This window comes from Diabrotica undecimpunctata, chromosome 2 (genome assembly GCF_040954645.1).
Source record: "Diabrotica undecimpunctata isolate CICGRU chromosome 2, icDiaUnde3, whole genome shotgun sequence".
Lineage (NCBI taxonomy): Eukaryota > Metazoa > Arthropoda > Insecta > Coleoptera > Chrysomelidae > Diabrotica > Diabrotica undecimpunctata.
The window spans coordinates 82,506,975-82,524,931 of NC_092804.1; the positions used below are offsets into that span (position 1 = coordinate 82,506,975).

Here is a 17,957-nt window from a genome sequence, read left to right on the forward strand (position 1 = left end):
TAAGAGATTTCGCTTTGTACAAGAAGCTTGGAGAGGTAGAATTTTGTAAAAGAAATCATCAGATGATGGATTCCATCCAAGTCCTAATACCTTCAACGAAGATTGATCCAAGTCAAATGGAAAAGTCTGTTGCAGAATATGATCCAAAGGAATATTAGCGAGAGAGAATAACTGAGGGGCATTACTTGCCCATTTTCGTAACTCAAATCCACCACGTTTCAATAAAGATATTAATTCTTTTATAGCAAGAACACTATTTTGTAATGAATCCCTTCCTGTTACCACATCATCTACGTAAGTATCTTTTAGGAGTATAGATGAGGCCACAGGCAAGTCTGGTTCGTCGAGTGCTAGCTGCTGTAGAGTACGAATTGCAAGATATGGTGAGCTAGACACACCGAAAGTTCGTATTCAGCAATAGATTCCTGTTCCGAAAAACGCCAAAGTATTCTTTGAAATCTTTGTTGTTCAGAAGCGATAAAAATCTGAGTAAACATGGATTTAATATCTGTAGTAAAGACATGTTTATGAAACCTGAATTTAAGCAATAAATTTACAAGATCATTTTGTAATTTTGGACCTGAATATAAGGTATCGTTAAAGACGAAAAGTTAGGGGCGTGTGCGGAAGCATCAAACACAACGCGCAATGGAGTAGTACTGGACTCCTTGTAAATACAATGGTGTGGTAGATAATAAGCATTATTTATTGCCGTACTTGGCTGAATAGGATTTAAATAATGATTATCTATAAAACTTTTGATAAAGCTTGAATATTGAATCTTAAGTGATTCATTTTTGGCAAATCTTTGCTCTAAAGAACTAAATATTTGTAAGGCTAAACGTTTTGTGTCGCCAAAAGAAGGTATTTCGTTTTTGAAAGAAAGATTTACTACAAATCTGCCCTCAGCATTTCTATAAGTGGTATGAGAATACAGCTTATCACAGAACGAGTCTTCCGGAGAATAAGATTTAACTTCTGGTACTTCCTCAATGGCCCAGAATTGTTTCAATGTCGCATCTAATTGCTCAGAATCATTAGCAGAAAATGACGTAAAAAAGGAATGAATATTTGTTATATTTGTAGGTGGAATATTTCCCATCAAAACATAACCGAAACTTGTTTCAAGAGCCGAAAGCTGATAATTACGGGTTTTAATGATTCTACCTGTTAAGATATAAGAAAAAATATTTGCTCCTAATAGAAGATCAACTTTGCCGGGAATATTTGCCATTTTATTAGCCAACCTTAAATGTTGAAGATATGGCAAGTTGTCTAAGGAAATTGGAACAGTTAACATGTATTGACAGATTTGAGGAAGAATTATTGCGTCTATCTCACAATGAAAGTTTATGTCATAAGACGAAGAATGTTCAATTTTACGCCTGATTTGGCTGGGGTGCACATTCTATCAAGACCTTGTATCGATAAAGCCGCATTGAATTTAGGAAGACTTAATTTGTCTGCACATTCTTTACTAATGAAGTTAGCTTGATACGCACTGTCTAACAAGGCTCTAACTTCCAAGGCTTTACCAAAACGATCAAGCACATAGATTGTAGCTGTAGCTAGCAAGACATTATTTGTCAAAGTATTTGATAAAGCGGAAATAGAAGGCATGTGATCGTTAGATGAATTAGCAACCTCGTTATGAGAAGAAGAAGAAGAAGAATGATCATTCGCATTGAGATTATCAAAGTGAAGAGCAGTATGATGTTTTTTATTACAATGTGTACATCTTCTGGATGAAAGGCATTTGACCGTAACATGAGTTTTAGACAAGCAGTTTATACAACATGTATTCTGTTTAGCAAAGTCAAAACGTTTTTGAGGTGATTTTGCAAGAAATTGATTACATTTAAATACAGCATGATCTGAACCACAAAAGAGACACTTATTTTTGACAGAACTGGTCAAAAATGTAGAAGTTTGACGAGATGAATACCTTACGTTATTAGAAGTATCTGAATTAATAGATTTAACATTTTTGCTGACTTGTCTTATACGACTCCAATGAAGTGCAACGCTGTAATGCGAACTTATAAACTTACTCATAGGAAAGTACATTTTTTGAAGTAAAGTGTAAATCAAAAGCTCTAACTGTTTCTACATGCAACTTGTCCATGAGTAAATTCATTAGAATAAAGTCCCATTGAGAGAGACCAGATCTTGAGAGAGGTCTTAAATACCAGTGAATATTAAATGTATTAATATTCACTAATTTAATATTATTAAACAATAAAACAAATAAACATGTAAAAACTGGAAGTAACAAAAAAAGATTAGGTCAAAGATACCTCCTTTACCAAGCTCCAAGAATATTCACTGCCTTACCTGATAAATATAAAATATACCTAACTACTCTCAACTCACTGATAATGATAAAATCAATATTTAAAAAATACATTTTCAATTTGGATCGCAGCTATATACAAAATTTAATGGATTAAGCAAATAATAATTCAGTTATAGTAATTGTAACTAAACTGTTTAGTAATAGTTTTTGATTACCTGAAAGTTATAAAATCAAAATAAGTATAATTTTCATCATCAAAACATAAAAATGCGTTATACAAACTGAAATAACTGAAATATAGAATTATTGTATAATTAGATTTATTTAATTATTTATATGTAATTATTGGATTGTTAATGTATCAAATACACAATGCACACACGATGCCCGTGCTCGACCATTTGTGGTTTTAACGGGTAGTACCAGATGTTTATTTTTTGATGTGTAAATAACATACTTAAATTATTGTTCTTTTTTATACAATGTATATGAAAAATTAATAAACATTATTATTATTATTATCCAGATTTAGCCATACGGCTCACACTCCCTCTAAGGGGAAAATTCACTCATCCCAGATACCTACGGTATTAAAAGGATTGAGCTCTGGTGGGACTCTTTCCATGTTATCGAGTCCTAGGTGACTTGGTATGTCGGTGTATCTCCCAAAAATTTTCGTACGCATCTGGACGTCGAAAGTAACACAGCTTTCTGCATAATCTTATATAGATGTTCATGTAGACCCAGCTTTTTTATGTTTTCTAGGAGGCTCTTCGAGATGACTCCAGTGGTAGAAAGAATAATAGGTATCGTCTGGGTACTTTCCATTCTCCATTGTCTCCTGATTTGTATTTCTAGATCTCTGTACTTGGCGATCTTTTCGTTGTATTTAACACGTAAATTATTGGTGTTGGGTATCGCCACATCAATAAGTGTTGTTTGCCTAGTAATTTTATTAACTAGTATGAGATCGGGTCTATTATGGGCCACTGGTTGGTCTGTAAGCACAGTGCGGTCCCAGTATAGCTTGTAGTTGTCATTTTCAAGCATTCTATCAGGGACGTATTGATAATAAGATGGTCGGTTTGGAGAAGTTATTATTATTATTATTCCAGATTTAGCCATACGGCTCACACTCCCTCTAAGGGGAAAATTCACTCATCCCAGATACCTACGGTATCAAAAGGATTGAGCTCTGGTGGGACTCTTTCCATGTTATCGAGTCCTAGGTGACTTGGTATGTCGGTGTATCTCCCAAAAATTTTCGTACGCATCTGGACGTCGAAAGTAACACAGCTTTCTGCATAATCTTATATAGATGTTCATTTAGACCCAGCTTTTTTATGTTTTCTAGGAGGCTCTTCGGGATGACTCCAGTGGTAGAAAGAATAATAGGTATCGTCTGGGTACTTTCCATTCTCCATTGTCTCTTGATTTGTATTTCTAGATCTCTGTACTTGGCGATCTTTTCGTTGTATTTAACACGTAAATTATTGGTGTTGGGTATCGCCACATCAATAAGTGTTGTTTGCTTAGTAATTTTATTAACTAGTATGAGATCGGGTCTATTATGGGCCACTGGTTGGTCTGTAAGCACAGTGCGGTCCCAGTATAGCTTGTAGTTGTCATTTTCAAGCATTCTCTCAGGGACGTATTGATAATAAGGAAGATGGTCGGTTTGGAGAAGTCCCAGTTTGTCAGCTAGTTCTTGGTGGATAATCTTTCCTACTGAGTCATGACGGTCTTTATAATCAGTACCGACAAATGCCTGGCAGCCACCGGTAAGATGTTGGATAGTTTCTTGGGCTTGGCATCCATATCGGCATTTGTCATTTTGGACTTGAGGATCTTTAACAATATATTTCAGGTAATTTTTAGTTGGAATAACCTGATCCTGAATGGCAAGTAGGAAACCCTCAGTCTCGGGAAACATCTTTCCTGATGTCAACCAATAGTTCGACGCTGTATTGTCGACATATTCTTGGCTGATCTCATTAAGATGTCGCCCATGCAGAGGTTTACTCATCCAGGCGCGCATTTTGTCTTGCTTAGTCAGGTGGTTTATGCGCATTTCTTGTTCCCTCAGTTTAAGCGGCGTCGTATCATCTACTGCGCAAATTGCTCGATGTAAAGTAGATGTCTCAGCCTGTACCTGAAAATAAGTTCTTAAATTAGCAATTTGTTTATCCAATTGCTCACCTATATCCATAAGTCCTCTTCCCCCTTGATACCGCGGTAATGTTGTTCTCTCTACTGCACTACGTGGATGATGTTTTTGCGCCTTTTTGAGGAGTGTTCTTACTTTCCGCTGAAGACCCTCTATATCCGTTTTTGACCACTTTATAATACCAAATGAGTAGCTCAGCGCGGAACAGGCGTACGTATTTAATGCCTTAAACAAATTTTTACTGTTAAGATATGACCGATTTAGTTGTCTTACTCTTCGCACGAACTCCGAAGTTAGTTCGGTTTTCATTTGTTTATGGTCAATTTTCCGCGCTTGTTTTACTCCGAGATATTTGTACATATCATTTTCACCCATTGCCTCGATGTTTTGGCCATCTTGCATATCGAAACCTCCGGGCTGAACCTTTCCTCTGACTATGTTTAGTATACGGCACTTGTCTAGTCCAAAATTCATACTGATATCATTTGAGAAATTTTCTACAGTTTTTAGCATCTCATCTAGATGGTTTCGAGTGGAAGCCATTAATTTTAAATCATCCATATACAACAGATGATTAAGCTTCGCTACAACAGTGTTGTTATTTTTGATGCTAAAACCTGAGTCAGTAGAGTTCAGCAGCTGAGATAGTGGGTTCATTGCTAGGCAAAACCAAAGTGGACTTAACGAGTCCCCCTGGAAAAGCCCCCGGTTAATAGGGATATCTTCAGTTTCGATATTAATTTCACCCGGTATTTGAAGGTGAATTTTAGTCTTCCACTCTGCCATTATATGCTTCAAAAAGGTCACGAGATTATCATCGACTTTATATATTTTCAATATATCTATAAGCCATTCATGCGGCACTGAATCAAAAGCCTTCTTGTAGTCAATGAAGGCAGTAAAAAGGTTTCTTTTTTTGTTGTATGCCTGGTTAGAAATGACTGAGTCGATAATAAGTTGTTCCTTGCAGCCCATGGACCCCTTAGCGCATCCTTTCTGTTGAGGCTCTATGATATTGTTCAGAGCACAATGTTGGTAGATACGCCGGGCCACACAGGATGTGACCAATTTGTACAAAGTTGGAAGACAAGTAATTGGGCGGTACTTTGCTGGATCTTGGGTGTTACTTTGATCCTTCGGTATTAGATAAGTGGTTCCCTGAGTAAGAAATGATGGTATTTCCTGTGAATTAGAAATAATATTATTAATAAATGCTGTTAAAAGCTCATTAACACTCCAAAACTTCTTTAGCCAGAAGTTTTGAACTCCGTCTGGTCCAGGAGATTTCCAGTTATGAAGCTCTTTGATAATGTTCGAGACTTCTTCAGTGGTGAAAGGTTCATAAGGAATATTACTGTAGTGTTGACAGTTGTTCGTCGTTTGTTCAATCCATCCAGCATTGTTGTTATGAGTAGCTGGCGTCGAAAGTTGGTTTCCCCAAAACTCATGAATTTCTTCTTGGCTTGGGTAGGATTTATTTACATTTTCTACGGTGGAATTAAGTTTTCTATAGAAAGCCTTCTCTGCATTCTCAAAAAGTATATTGTCGCATTTACGGTTGTTACTAACTTTGTATCTTCTTAGGCGACCTGAATAAACGGAGAGTTTTTGTTTTAATGTGTCCAGGCAGTGTTGAGCTGTGTTGTTCTCTGGATCATGTTGTGAGTGTCTTGGAGTGTTCAGAATTATTTCTTCAGTTCTTTTAATTACTTTTCGACTTCTTACTCCTCGGATGTATTCTGTAATTTGTCCAATATCCCTGCGCAATAATTCAATTTTACTCAGCAGTCTTTTTTCCCAGGGTGCAATTCTGTTTTCAGTCCTTCCGATATTAGTTCCCCGCCGTGTTCTGATCTTAATGCCCATAACATTAGCAATTGCTGTTGCTGCACAATAAATCAGCATATGCAAATATTCTAATGTATGGGCTTCCACGATATAATTGGGTAGGACTTTAGTGTTCATAATTTGTAACAGCGCACCTAGTTTCTTACAAGAGTTTATTTTTGGTAGCGGTGGTCTGCTAAGTGGGTTTGTGCCATTAAACTCTTGTACGGCACGTGCCATTTCTCTTACCAGGCTATCGTGCAACTCGTTGTTGTCCTGCTGCGTGTTAACAGGTTGAGTTTCTTGTATGATGGGCTCAGGAATCTGCTCATTTGGGATTTGATTATGGACTTGATCCACAACTAGCTCTTGGTTATGAATCTCCCGTTCGACTTCGCTTCTGATAGTATCGTGTCTAGCCTCTGGGATAAGATTATTTCTTATAATTACCCGGTATTGATCTGCTATTCGCTGTTCAGATACTTGAATCTCTGGGTACTCCCTGCAAAATTCGGCATACAGTTGTTGTCGATAGCCGATCGTTTCTCGACCGAGGTTCGTCACCTTGTAATAGAAACGCAAAATGTTTTCATTAATAGACACAGTCCATTTCATGCGCTGCCTCGGTCGTCCCGCTTGAGTGAGCGCCGGCTGATGTTCCAGCGCAGCACCTTCAGCGGGTGGAGCTCGTGTTGTTGTTTGGCTCATTTGTGGTTCTTCTTGTTGTTGGGCTGTAGCTGATTGTATGACAGGGGCCCGCCTCCTCAACACCCTGCCACCGACGGTATTATTATTATTATATTATTATTATTATTATTATTAGTAGTAGTAGATAATTTTTGCAAACAAAATGCATATGATTGAAACAATTATTTTTTTAAACCTTTTACACAGCAAAAAATTTAAAAAAAATCAGAAATTAAATTAAATTGAACAATGAAGTGAATATAAAACAATTGACAAAGTGAATAATTCAAAACGAAACAAAAAAAATTACAATAAGTGTTCAAATTGTTCACCATTAGATAAACCACATAATCTAAATTTTTTGTGTAAGTTTTGTCTTATTAAATAATGAGTTTCTTTGGGCCCTAATTACGTTAACTCCCTCTGCAATATTTTGCCATAACTCTTGACGGTTATATATGGTTGTTATAAACAATTGACTTTAGGTAGCTTCAAGTGAAAGTCTAGGGGATTTAGTTCGGTACTGCGTGCTGGCCATGAGTATACACTATCTCTACCAATCCAACTTCTAGGTTATAATGTGGTGGTGCACCATCATACATGTAGCAAGAGTTACGTCTCAAATTTAGAGGTATGTCTTCTAAAAGAGTTGGTAAATCTTCTCTCAAAAAATTTGGATACTTCGTCAAGCCTAGTTGGTAATTAGAATGGTCCTACAATACAATCCCCAAATATGCCACACCAGATATTTATGGAAAACTCATGTTGAAAATGATGTTCTTGAAATGCATGAGAATTTTTTGTCGTATAAGTATGGTTATTGCGTCAGTTAAACACACCTCTTCTAATAAATGTAGCTTCATCGGTAAATAAAATTTAATTATAAAACATTGGATCGTGCCGCCCTATCATAAACTGACTAAATCGAAGCCTTGCTGGAAAATCTTGTGGCAAAAGATTCTGTACTGGAGTAAAACGATACGGATACAGATTTTCTGTCCGTATTATTCTTGACACCGTAGATTTGCTTATACCAGTGGCCGCAGAAACAAGCCTTGTACTGGTTTCTGGATCTTCTGCAACACGCACAACAATTTTATCCTCCATATCCGCATCAATTACTCTCGGTCTTCCAGCATTCCTGTTTTTGGGATGAAATAACCCTGTTTCGCCTAATCTGTCGAACAATGATCTAATAGTTTTATAGTTTGGGATAAAGTTCGAAATAGAGTTGAGCTGCTTTACGCGCATTTCTACATTACAAAATCCACTATGACGTGGCATTTTACCTTTATGTTAAGTGGTTTATAAAAAACTTAATAGCACTTTGACAAATAATGACTTGCACTGCACTTTGACAACTAATAATAAATAAATTCGTAGTTACGTCTTGACGTTGCCATTAAGTTCAAAGCATACTTGTTTTGCAAAAAATTAAATAGAGACATGCATCATTAACAAAATACGTTTATTCCGAAAACGTTGTACTTTTTTGATGTGAAAGAAGACTAGATACCTTTTTTGTGTACAATTGAATGCTAGGTTATGTTTTTGTAGTTATACTTCTTTAGGTGCAATTGGGAAAAATGTTGAGAGTTACTTTTTATAAAAATGACAGTATGAAGTACCTACGCGGTCACGGGCCGTATAAAGTTAGTTGCTAAATCTTTGAAGTTACGTATGTATAACTGCAAATAAAGTGTGAAAAAAAAATATATTTTATAATTTTTGTGTCTTTGAATATGTCTTCGTCGGAAATAGGATAATAGATATTAAAATATGATGAAAAGACGATTAAAAGGTAATCTTAATATTATTTCTAGATAATCTGTCAAAATAATTCATTTTAATATGAAAATGTCGCTCGAAAACAGGAGTCAAGCAGTGTCGACCGGGTCAAGTCAGTCTTCTTACCTGCGTACAAAGTACACATATATTCTTTTTTATAATAATAGACTCGCACTGCACTTTGACAACAAATAGGAAACAAATTCGTACTTACGCCTTGACTTTGCCATTAAGTTCACAGCATAACTAGGTACCTGCATTTTTTGCGAAAAATTAAATACAGACATGCGTATCATTAACAAAATACGTTTATTTCGAAAACGGTGTACTTTTTTGATTTGAAACAAGAATACTGTTTTTGTGTAGAATTGAATGTTATTTCATGTTTTTTTTCCTAGAATGTTTATACAGGGCGGACAAAAAAATTATGCCCACATTAATGAACCAATGTTATAATAGGTGCGCCACCTAGTGTCAATGGTAAAACTAATATAATTTTTATATTAAGTATACTAAATAATAACAAGATACCATTTTACTTAAACCGGTTGAATAGTTTTCAATATATACCTAAAAATAATTTAAAAAAACATTAATGAATCACCCTGTAAAACGAAAACTAGCAACATTTTGCCTAAGGAATTTGAGCTCAAGCGCTTTATTTTTATGTCAGCTATCACCCTGTATATTAAAGTTAAGTTGTCTCAATATTATCTAATATTTTTGTACAGTGCACAAATTTGAAAGCAGAATTTTTGAAGTAATTTTGCAATGAACCTACAAATGTTTCAGAATAGGGGAGTCTAAAATACAAGGTATTTAATTTTCTTAGGTCTCTATAACCTTTAACAAAATTTATGATTCCCTTTAGCAGATCTCTTTGCGGTAAGATAACTAATTCGTGCTGTCGAATATCTTTTGTGTTTTAGTTTTCATTTCGTTAATTTCTACATAAGTTAGGAAGATTTGGTTTTTGTACAAATTCAAGGCTCGATCTGTGATTGGTATGCTAAGAATTGAATTTTCAGCTGAAGTATGTACTGTATTTCCATCGGTAACTTCACTTTCACTTTAATTGACGTTTATCCTCTTTTCTTGTTTATTGTTGCCATCTAATATTTCTGAAATTTGTTCATTGCTTAACTCAGGAAAATAAAAATCATTTGAATCAAACAATGGATTGGTAATTGCTTGATTTGTAATTAATAAGATTTATATTTCTTTTTGTATTATATCGTCTATGTCATCAAGAGTTACACAGAAATATTAAGACTCTAGTACATTTAAAATTCATAGGAAATTGAAATTCCTGTAGCAGGCTGTATACCATGAATCATAAAAACTTTTATTTAAAAAATCCTTTATAAAAGGTAAATATATTCTAAAATTGTCCTTTCGAGTTAAATCACAGAACGTAAATATGTGGGTAAAAACCCTTTAAGTGATGTTGACTTTGTTAATTAATACATATTTGTTGTTAAATTTAAATGATTTAATTTTAAAACTGTGTAAAACTATAACATCATTTAAGTTTAACAACAAATATGTATTAATTAACGAAGTCAACATCGTTTAAAGTGTTTTACCTACATATTTAGTGGCTTCATTCATGTATAACGGGTAACTACACTGATGATGGACTTATTAGTCCTAAAACGTTCTATGATTTAACCCGAAAGGGCAAGTTTAGAACATATTGTAGCGAGATTAAATAAAACGAGCGGTTCGAATTTATATAAATATATTTATTTATAAGTTTACAGTTCGGTATTCTCTTATCAACTAAACTCTACTCCTAACATCGTTACATATATATATACCAAAAGTATAATTCTCGAATCTTCTGGGGTAGTCCCACCTCTAATTCGTCTCATCAAAGGCGCATCGAAGACGGGCGATATTAAAATACCAATTCTTGCGTTTTCTAGATTTATCCTTCTAAGAATTATGACGTATCGGAGATGGGCTATTTCGCTACAATATGTACCTGTTATAAAGGATTTTTTAAATAAAAGTTTATATATTTCATTATCGGTGTCTATTCATGAGAGACAATCCGCTACTTTATTAAGGGTTCCTTTTTGATATTTAATTTTATAATTAAATTCTTCGAGTTGTAATGTCCATCTCACTAGTCGTGAGTTAGGTTCTTTCAGTGAGAACAACCATTGTAATGGTTTATGATCTGTTAAAATGATACATTCTCTTCCGAATAAGTATGGTCTAAAGTATTTGCAACTCCTTTGCAAAAAAAGAGTTATTGGCTATACTATGCCCAATAACTCTTTTTCGATAGTAGAATAGTTTATTTCTTCTGAATTTAAGGTCCTTGAAGCATATGAAATAGGATGTTCATCCTGTGATAATAGTGATCCAATGACATATTTGGATGCGTCTGTCATTATTTCAATTTTTCTTATTTAAATCTGGGTAGGCTAGAATTGGTTCTGATATTAACAAATTTTTACAAGTATTAAAACAATCGATAAATTCTTTTGTATGTTTTGCTTTGTCGTCTTTCTTCGGGCAAACTGTTAATTGTTTCGTTATTTTAGCAAAGTTTTTTATGAATTTGCGATAACCTAAAGGACCTACAAACGATTTACTCTGTTTTTGTGTTCTTGAAATTTAAAAGTTCTTTATAGCTAATATTTTGTTCTTGTTGGGTTTAATTCCTTCTGGTATAACATGGTGACCAAGAAATTCAACTTCTTTCTCTTCTTTCTGTAGAAACTCACATTTGTCTAGTTGTATTTTTAAACGTGCTTCTATAGAATACTAATAGTTTCAAATTTTGAATACGTTCTTGTAAGCTAATACTGAATATAATTATATCATCCATGTAGAAAATGCTTATTTTGTTTTGCAAATCTTTTAGTACTTCGTCCATTACCCGTTGGAATGTTGACGGCGATTTCTTGAAACCAAAAGGCATTCTTAGAGATTCATAGTGACCGTTATCTTCGCTGAATGCTGTTTTCTCTACAGATTTTAGATCCATTTCGATTTGGTGAAATCCACGTGCGAAATCTGATTTACTAAAATATTGTGCTCTTCCTATTTCATCCATAATTTCTGTAAATCTGGAATTGGATATCTATCAGTAATTGTTTTCCCATTTAGCTTTCTCCAACTTATAACAAGACGGTATTTTTTCTTGACCGATGGATCTAATTTCTTGTTTAACTCTAAGGTGAACACGATGACCTTATGATTTCTTTATCTAACATTTCCTGAATTTGCTTTCGAACTTTCGAATTTTGCTTTCTTGGTAGAATGTATAGGAACTTCGTCTGTAATTTTTATGGTGTCTCTGACATTGGAAGTAAATGTCAAAGAATGCTTTTAGAAATATATCTGAAAATTCCCTACATAGTCTAATTATGATTGTTCTTTCTTCTGATTCATGTGGTATGTTCTTATAAGGTTTCCGAAGTCTATTTTATTTCTCTTGTTACATTTCTCATTGGCTTTTTTGTTAAAATAATTGAAGTTGTATAGTTCATAATTTGCGTGCATAATAGATAAAGTTATCTTCAAAGATTTGTTTGTAGTGTTTATAATTTCCTTTACAGCATAGCCACTTTTTGCTACTCTTATTGTTTCAGATATAGAAACTTCTTCTAAATATGGTTGTTCTATTATTATTTCTCCATTAGGAATACTGTCGGGAAGAGGATAAAGCATTATTTCCTGTGCACATTTAATAAATTCAAATTTAATTAACACATTGGGTCTGTTGAATAAAAATAAGTGTTACCTTAAAAGTAGTAACTTTTAAGCACAAGCTAATACTTATGAGGAGAAGATATTACTTTTTTTAATTTGAATAAAAGTAACGGTTTTCTTATAAGGTAATACTGAAAAAATATTCTGAAATTTAAGTATATACTTGTAAGTATTAACTTATGCTTGTAAGTATTTACTTTTAAAATTGTCTTGAGATGTTTTTATAGCTGCAAGACAAGTTTTAACAAGTTTGTAAACGTCGCGTGCGTCGTTGAGATTTCTGTGTAGTAGGTACATCCACGTCAGTTAAATTTTAGCGCTATAAATTAGTCATGTCGTCGTCAAGTGAGGAAGAATTACCTGTCGAGAGTGGCTGTCAAAGGCTTATATTTGTAAAAATATTGAAAAATCATACGGTTCTTCTCAACAAATCAATGGTTCCGGCAATTGTTAACAGTAAAGAGAAGGCATGGAACGGGATAAGAGATCAATTTATTAAGGCTTCTGGTACAAGTATTACTATTGACAAATTAAAAAAAAATCTCAATAACATGAAAACAGATGTAAAGAAGAAAACGGATAAAAATATGACTGGTAACAAAAAAATTAAATTGCGCGAGTGGGAAAAAGAATTTCTGGATATATTGAATTTTGAAAAAAATCCAATATTCACGAAAATTCCTGCGGATGTTCCATTGGAACTAACAATGGAGAAGCGAACAATCTAGAAAATACTGGATCAGCTAGTACCAATTCACAAATACCCTCATCTATAGGAACGCTGAAAAAATGCCCAAAGAACAAGAAATTTAAGTTAGAGACCGATGAAACGGAAAGTTTATCAACACAAGAGTTGCAACGACTTGTTCTTCTTGAACAATTAAATGTTGCTAGACTTTAAGCGCAAAGGGAAAAACTTCTGATAGAAAAATTGACAAATGTTTTGCCATATCGAATTCCTGAAGATAGTTTTGGAGCAGAAGTGGTTAATAATCGCATGGTATCAGAACTACGAGAATACATAGTATTTGTAACTTCCAAATATGTACTGCCATTTTTAATATATTTGTAATTTCCATATATGTACTGCAATTTTTAGTTTCAAATTTCTTGTTTTCTTAATTTTGTATTAAAAGTTTCAGTGTATTAAATAGGTATCAAAACAAAAAATACTTGTTTTATATTGTAGTGTCTATGGCACAAAAATTGACAATGATATTTAAGTAAACAAATTAAAAACAACGTTAGAAAATTACAAAATCAAGTAAAATATTGTTTTTAAATATTATTGTTAAATATTGTTTCCACTATTAATTGGCGTTTTGCAGCTCCTCTTTGACGAATGATATCTACTTCCGCTTCATTGTAATGTACATCATGGAGGTTCTGTAGGTTTTCCCGTTCATTTTCGGATAACTCAAAATCGTCCCGTAGATATTTGCAAATATTATGCAAAACAGCACAACAAACAATGATCTTTGGAACTTTTGCCAAAGATACTCTTACTTTAGACCCTAATATAGGAAATATCTGCTTTAGCTGCCCAAATACTCTTTCAATTATCACCGTTTCTCTGGAATGAGTGATATTAAATAATTGCTCGCTTCTGTTTTGAGGGTTTTTGAATGGGCATAATAACCATGGAGAAATTCCATATCCACTATCTCCAAGGAGGCAAAAATTGCCTCTAAAGCTATGTATAACTTGATAAATCGAACTTTGTTTCCAAATCCTCGAATCGTGAACACTTCCAGGCCACTGAGTGTCCACACTTGTAATCACTTCATTTGCATCACACGTTATTTGTACATTTATGCTAGGAAAACCTTTTCTATTAATAAATTCGTCACCAAATTCTAAAGGTTTTTTAATTTGAACATGGGTACAATCCAGTGCGCCAATAACGGTAGATATTTGGAATCGATTTGCCCACTTTGTCCTTGCTTCTTCCATACCTTCCAGGTCAGACGGAAACTTTATCCACTGATGTGATTTCTCAAAAATTCTGTCAGCAACATTATTTATGGTTTTACATACAGTCGTATGGTGAACGCCGAAATCTTCAGCAATACCTGGTTGAAATCCAGTATCACTAACGTATCGAAGAAAAATCTCCATCCTTTGTCGAGAGCTAAGGGCACCTCCTCTGGTTTCATCTAGCTGTGGCAAAAAATAATCTGATAGAAAGTCTATACTTTCGCTTTCAAAACGCAATAGAACCTTAGACTTGCTGGGACTTACGTTTTTTCTTTTCATGTAGTGTTTATGTTTACGAACGTATATAAAGTCAGCCATAATTATAATAATCAAAAAATGTTTAGAACTACCACTCTACTAGTGTAAGTATGCATAAACTACTGGCGTAAGTATTTATTTGAGATTCCTTAACAAATATTAAGGTATTACTTACTAATTGTAGAATATCCTTCTTTTTATTCAACTAAAAAGAAGTAATAACTGGAAAAAATGTTGTGTAACCTTATACATTCAGTAACTACTTGAAAATAAAAGAGATTACTTATTGCTCTAAGTAAACTCTTTTACATAAAGTAATTACTGTTCTTTTATTCAATTAATATTAAGTAAATACTTAAATACGAGTAAGTAAAAGCAAATACTTATTTTTATTCAATAGACCCATTGTTTTAAAATCTATAATCAAGTTCATTCTCATCATATCGTCAATCCTAAAATTGCACCAAAATATTCGTGAAAATCATACAAGAACAAAAGTCATTTCGAATTCTTGAAATGCTGGTATTTCGGCATGATATGTAATAGTCTTAGTATAAAGAGCAGTTATTATATCTACATTTGACTGGTAGGTGCAATTAGGAAAATATTTTCGACAATACTTGGTCGTAACTGCCAGTATCAATCAGTAATTTTATTTTTGAATTTCTTACTTCAATATATGGTAGGGAATAATTTGAATTTATTTCTATGTTAACTGTCTCCTTTCCGAGGCTTCTATTCGAAAATTTTTGGTCATCTTGACCGTTTCGTTGTAAATCCTGAGGACAATTTCTAAAATAGTTATATACTCGTACATGTTGAGATTCTCTTTCGTTTTGATAATTATTTGTATATAGCTTCTCAGCTATAGTATCGGGAATTTGTCTAGAGAAACAGTTTCTTCGATATTTATTGAATTTATATTGATATAACTCCCTGAAATTCCATATCCAAAGGCACTGATGTCATTGGTTTGGGCTGCATTAAATAATTATGTGAGATTAAGAAACGTAACGTTTAAATTAAACGATGCGATGGGACTATGCGATGATTTTTTTGAAAAATTTTCATCTGAAGAATAGAAAAATGATCCAAATCGAAGACGAATTTATCAATAAACAACCTTTGTTTCATTAAGTCTTTGATCAGATATCATAAAGCTTGAGTTATAAATATGTATAAAATATCTTACACAAGTTCTGTAATTTAATAAAAGCTTTTTATAAAATCATTATTTTATTATTGACTGATTAGAGTTTGTCCCAAGTAGTCAATACTCATATCATTAAGTGCGATTAAGAAGTTTTTACAATTATTTATCGAGACAAGGACAAAACCGCTTGAAAAATTCAAAACTGTATACTACTAATGCAATTTAATATATGTACTTGTTGTGGAATTTTATGTGTCAAGTACTTTGTTTAACGTGAATTTTAAGAATATTTACATCAGAAAAGGATTAAGTTAAAGAAAAGATTGGAATAAAATACAATTAGGTCCGATACCGAAATTTTTTCATTCTCCAATTGTCTTTGATTACATCCTTTTCTTCAGCATACTTTGTTAATTGAAAGTTAAAAGTCCATAGCAAAGAATAATAACTAAACAAAAATTGTATTTTCATTGTAAATAAAGTAGTTCTAACAAACGGTTGGACAAGACTTGGCAACGGCGTTCTGAATTTGCTAAAGATGGGCATCTTCGTCCTGTACTTCCTTTTTATCACCGGAGCACTCCTAGTTGTTTTGGGATAAATATCAAGGTGTTTCTTTTTTTTTGTCTAGAATTATATATTTGACAAATAAGTTTTTAAATTATGTTTTTTAGCTGTTTGATCGGGCTCTAACCCAGTATGATAAACTCAGAAAGAGAGAGGCATTTCTGGACCAGTTTCGTAAAGAGGATATGTTTAAAGATAATTTGGATGAATTAGATTGTAGCAGAGAGGTGGTTCAAGACCTAGTTGACGAATATGTTGCAGCTACAAGAGAAGATTATTGTACATGGGAAAAATAACAACCCCTTTTGTAGAAGACTGACTGTTGCCATATTTTTTATTTCTTACTTAGGATAGTAAAAATTAGTAAATATTACACAAAAATTTAAAGAGTTTAGTCACTCCTCTATACGCAGATGTTTAATGTAATGATTATCAAGATTCCTAGAGTAATCGACATTATTGATTTTGTACCGCTCTTCTAATCTTTGTTATATTATAAGTTTATAGTAGTTGTCAAAAAGTTTAGCCATGGGTTATGGGAGTTTATCCATGTTATAAAAAGACCTATCTTGATTTTTATTACACAAATTTTAGTATGTGGGCGCTATTTTACTTTATTAATAATATGTGATCAAATAAGTACCACTATTACCACTATTGAGATTAGAAGCAGAACTAACAATATAATCTGGTAACAGTTGCAGAAATCAATAATAACGTTGAGACGAAATATGTCAGTTTTCTAATAACGTATTATATTTATTTCTATTTTACTTTTTCTATCTCTTCTTAATATTGGAAATATACTTCTTCTTTCTCATTTTCAATAAGCACTTTATTTTTTGATGCCTATTCATTTCGAATATTGGCGATCATTCTGGCTATAATTATTTTATTAACTGGAAGTGGAAATCTAAACATCAAATAAACTTATTTAAAGTAAAATTCCAAGTAAAACACAACACATTAAATTTGATTATCTTCGGATAAAATTTTTCTTCCTGCCTATTTATTATATTGAACAGCGGCAATTTTAACCGATTTGAAATATACAATCATTTTGCTGTGATTACTATCACCTGAAAAGTGTTAAAAATAAAAATTTATAGTGTAAATGCAATATTTATTCCAACCCACGGTATGAATTTGATAACAACGGAGGGCTAAAACTCGTTTAATAATTTGTACATTTTACTTATTTTATTTTCCTGATATAGTTTTCCTGAGATCTGTTTTCAGTAATTTTTATATTTAAGATCTGATCTGTTCGATATAGGTGTACATTAACAATAAAATCTAACAAAATTAATAATAAAAATTATAACAAATAATATTGGATTTATTTTACCTTAAACTCTTAATTGGTCCTAGTTTACGGTGAGACTGATAAGCATAAAGAAATTATAGAAAGCTCTGGAATATTTGGTACTAGGCAAAAATTATTAAAGTGGTGAAATTAAGAATTACTGGTAATGAAGGACTAAAGAAAGCAATCCCATTGTCATCAA

The 17,957-nt window shown here is 33.1% G+C and overlaps 1 protein-coding gene across 1 annotated transcript in view; it reads left to right on the plus strand.

The window, feature by feature from the left end:
- LOC140434699 (tubulin gamma-1 chain-like) overlaps positions 1-17,780 on the plus strand; it is a 59,747-nt gene extending 41,967 nt beyond the window's left edge. The window contains exon 7 of the mRNA XM_072523148.1: positions 16,557-17,780. Coding sequence (XP_072379249.1) covers positions 16,557-16,745 — 189 coding nt within the window. The 3' untranslated portion in view covers positions 16,746-17,780. The remainder of the gene's footprint in view (positions 1-16,556) is intronic.
- Positions 17,781-17,957: the final 177 nt, after the last annotated feature.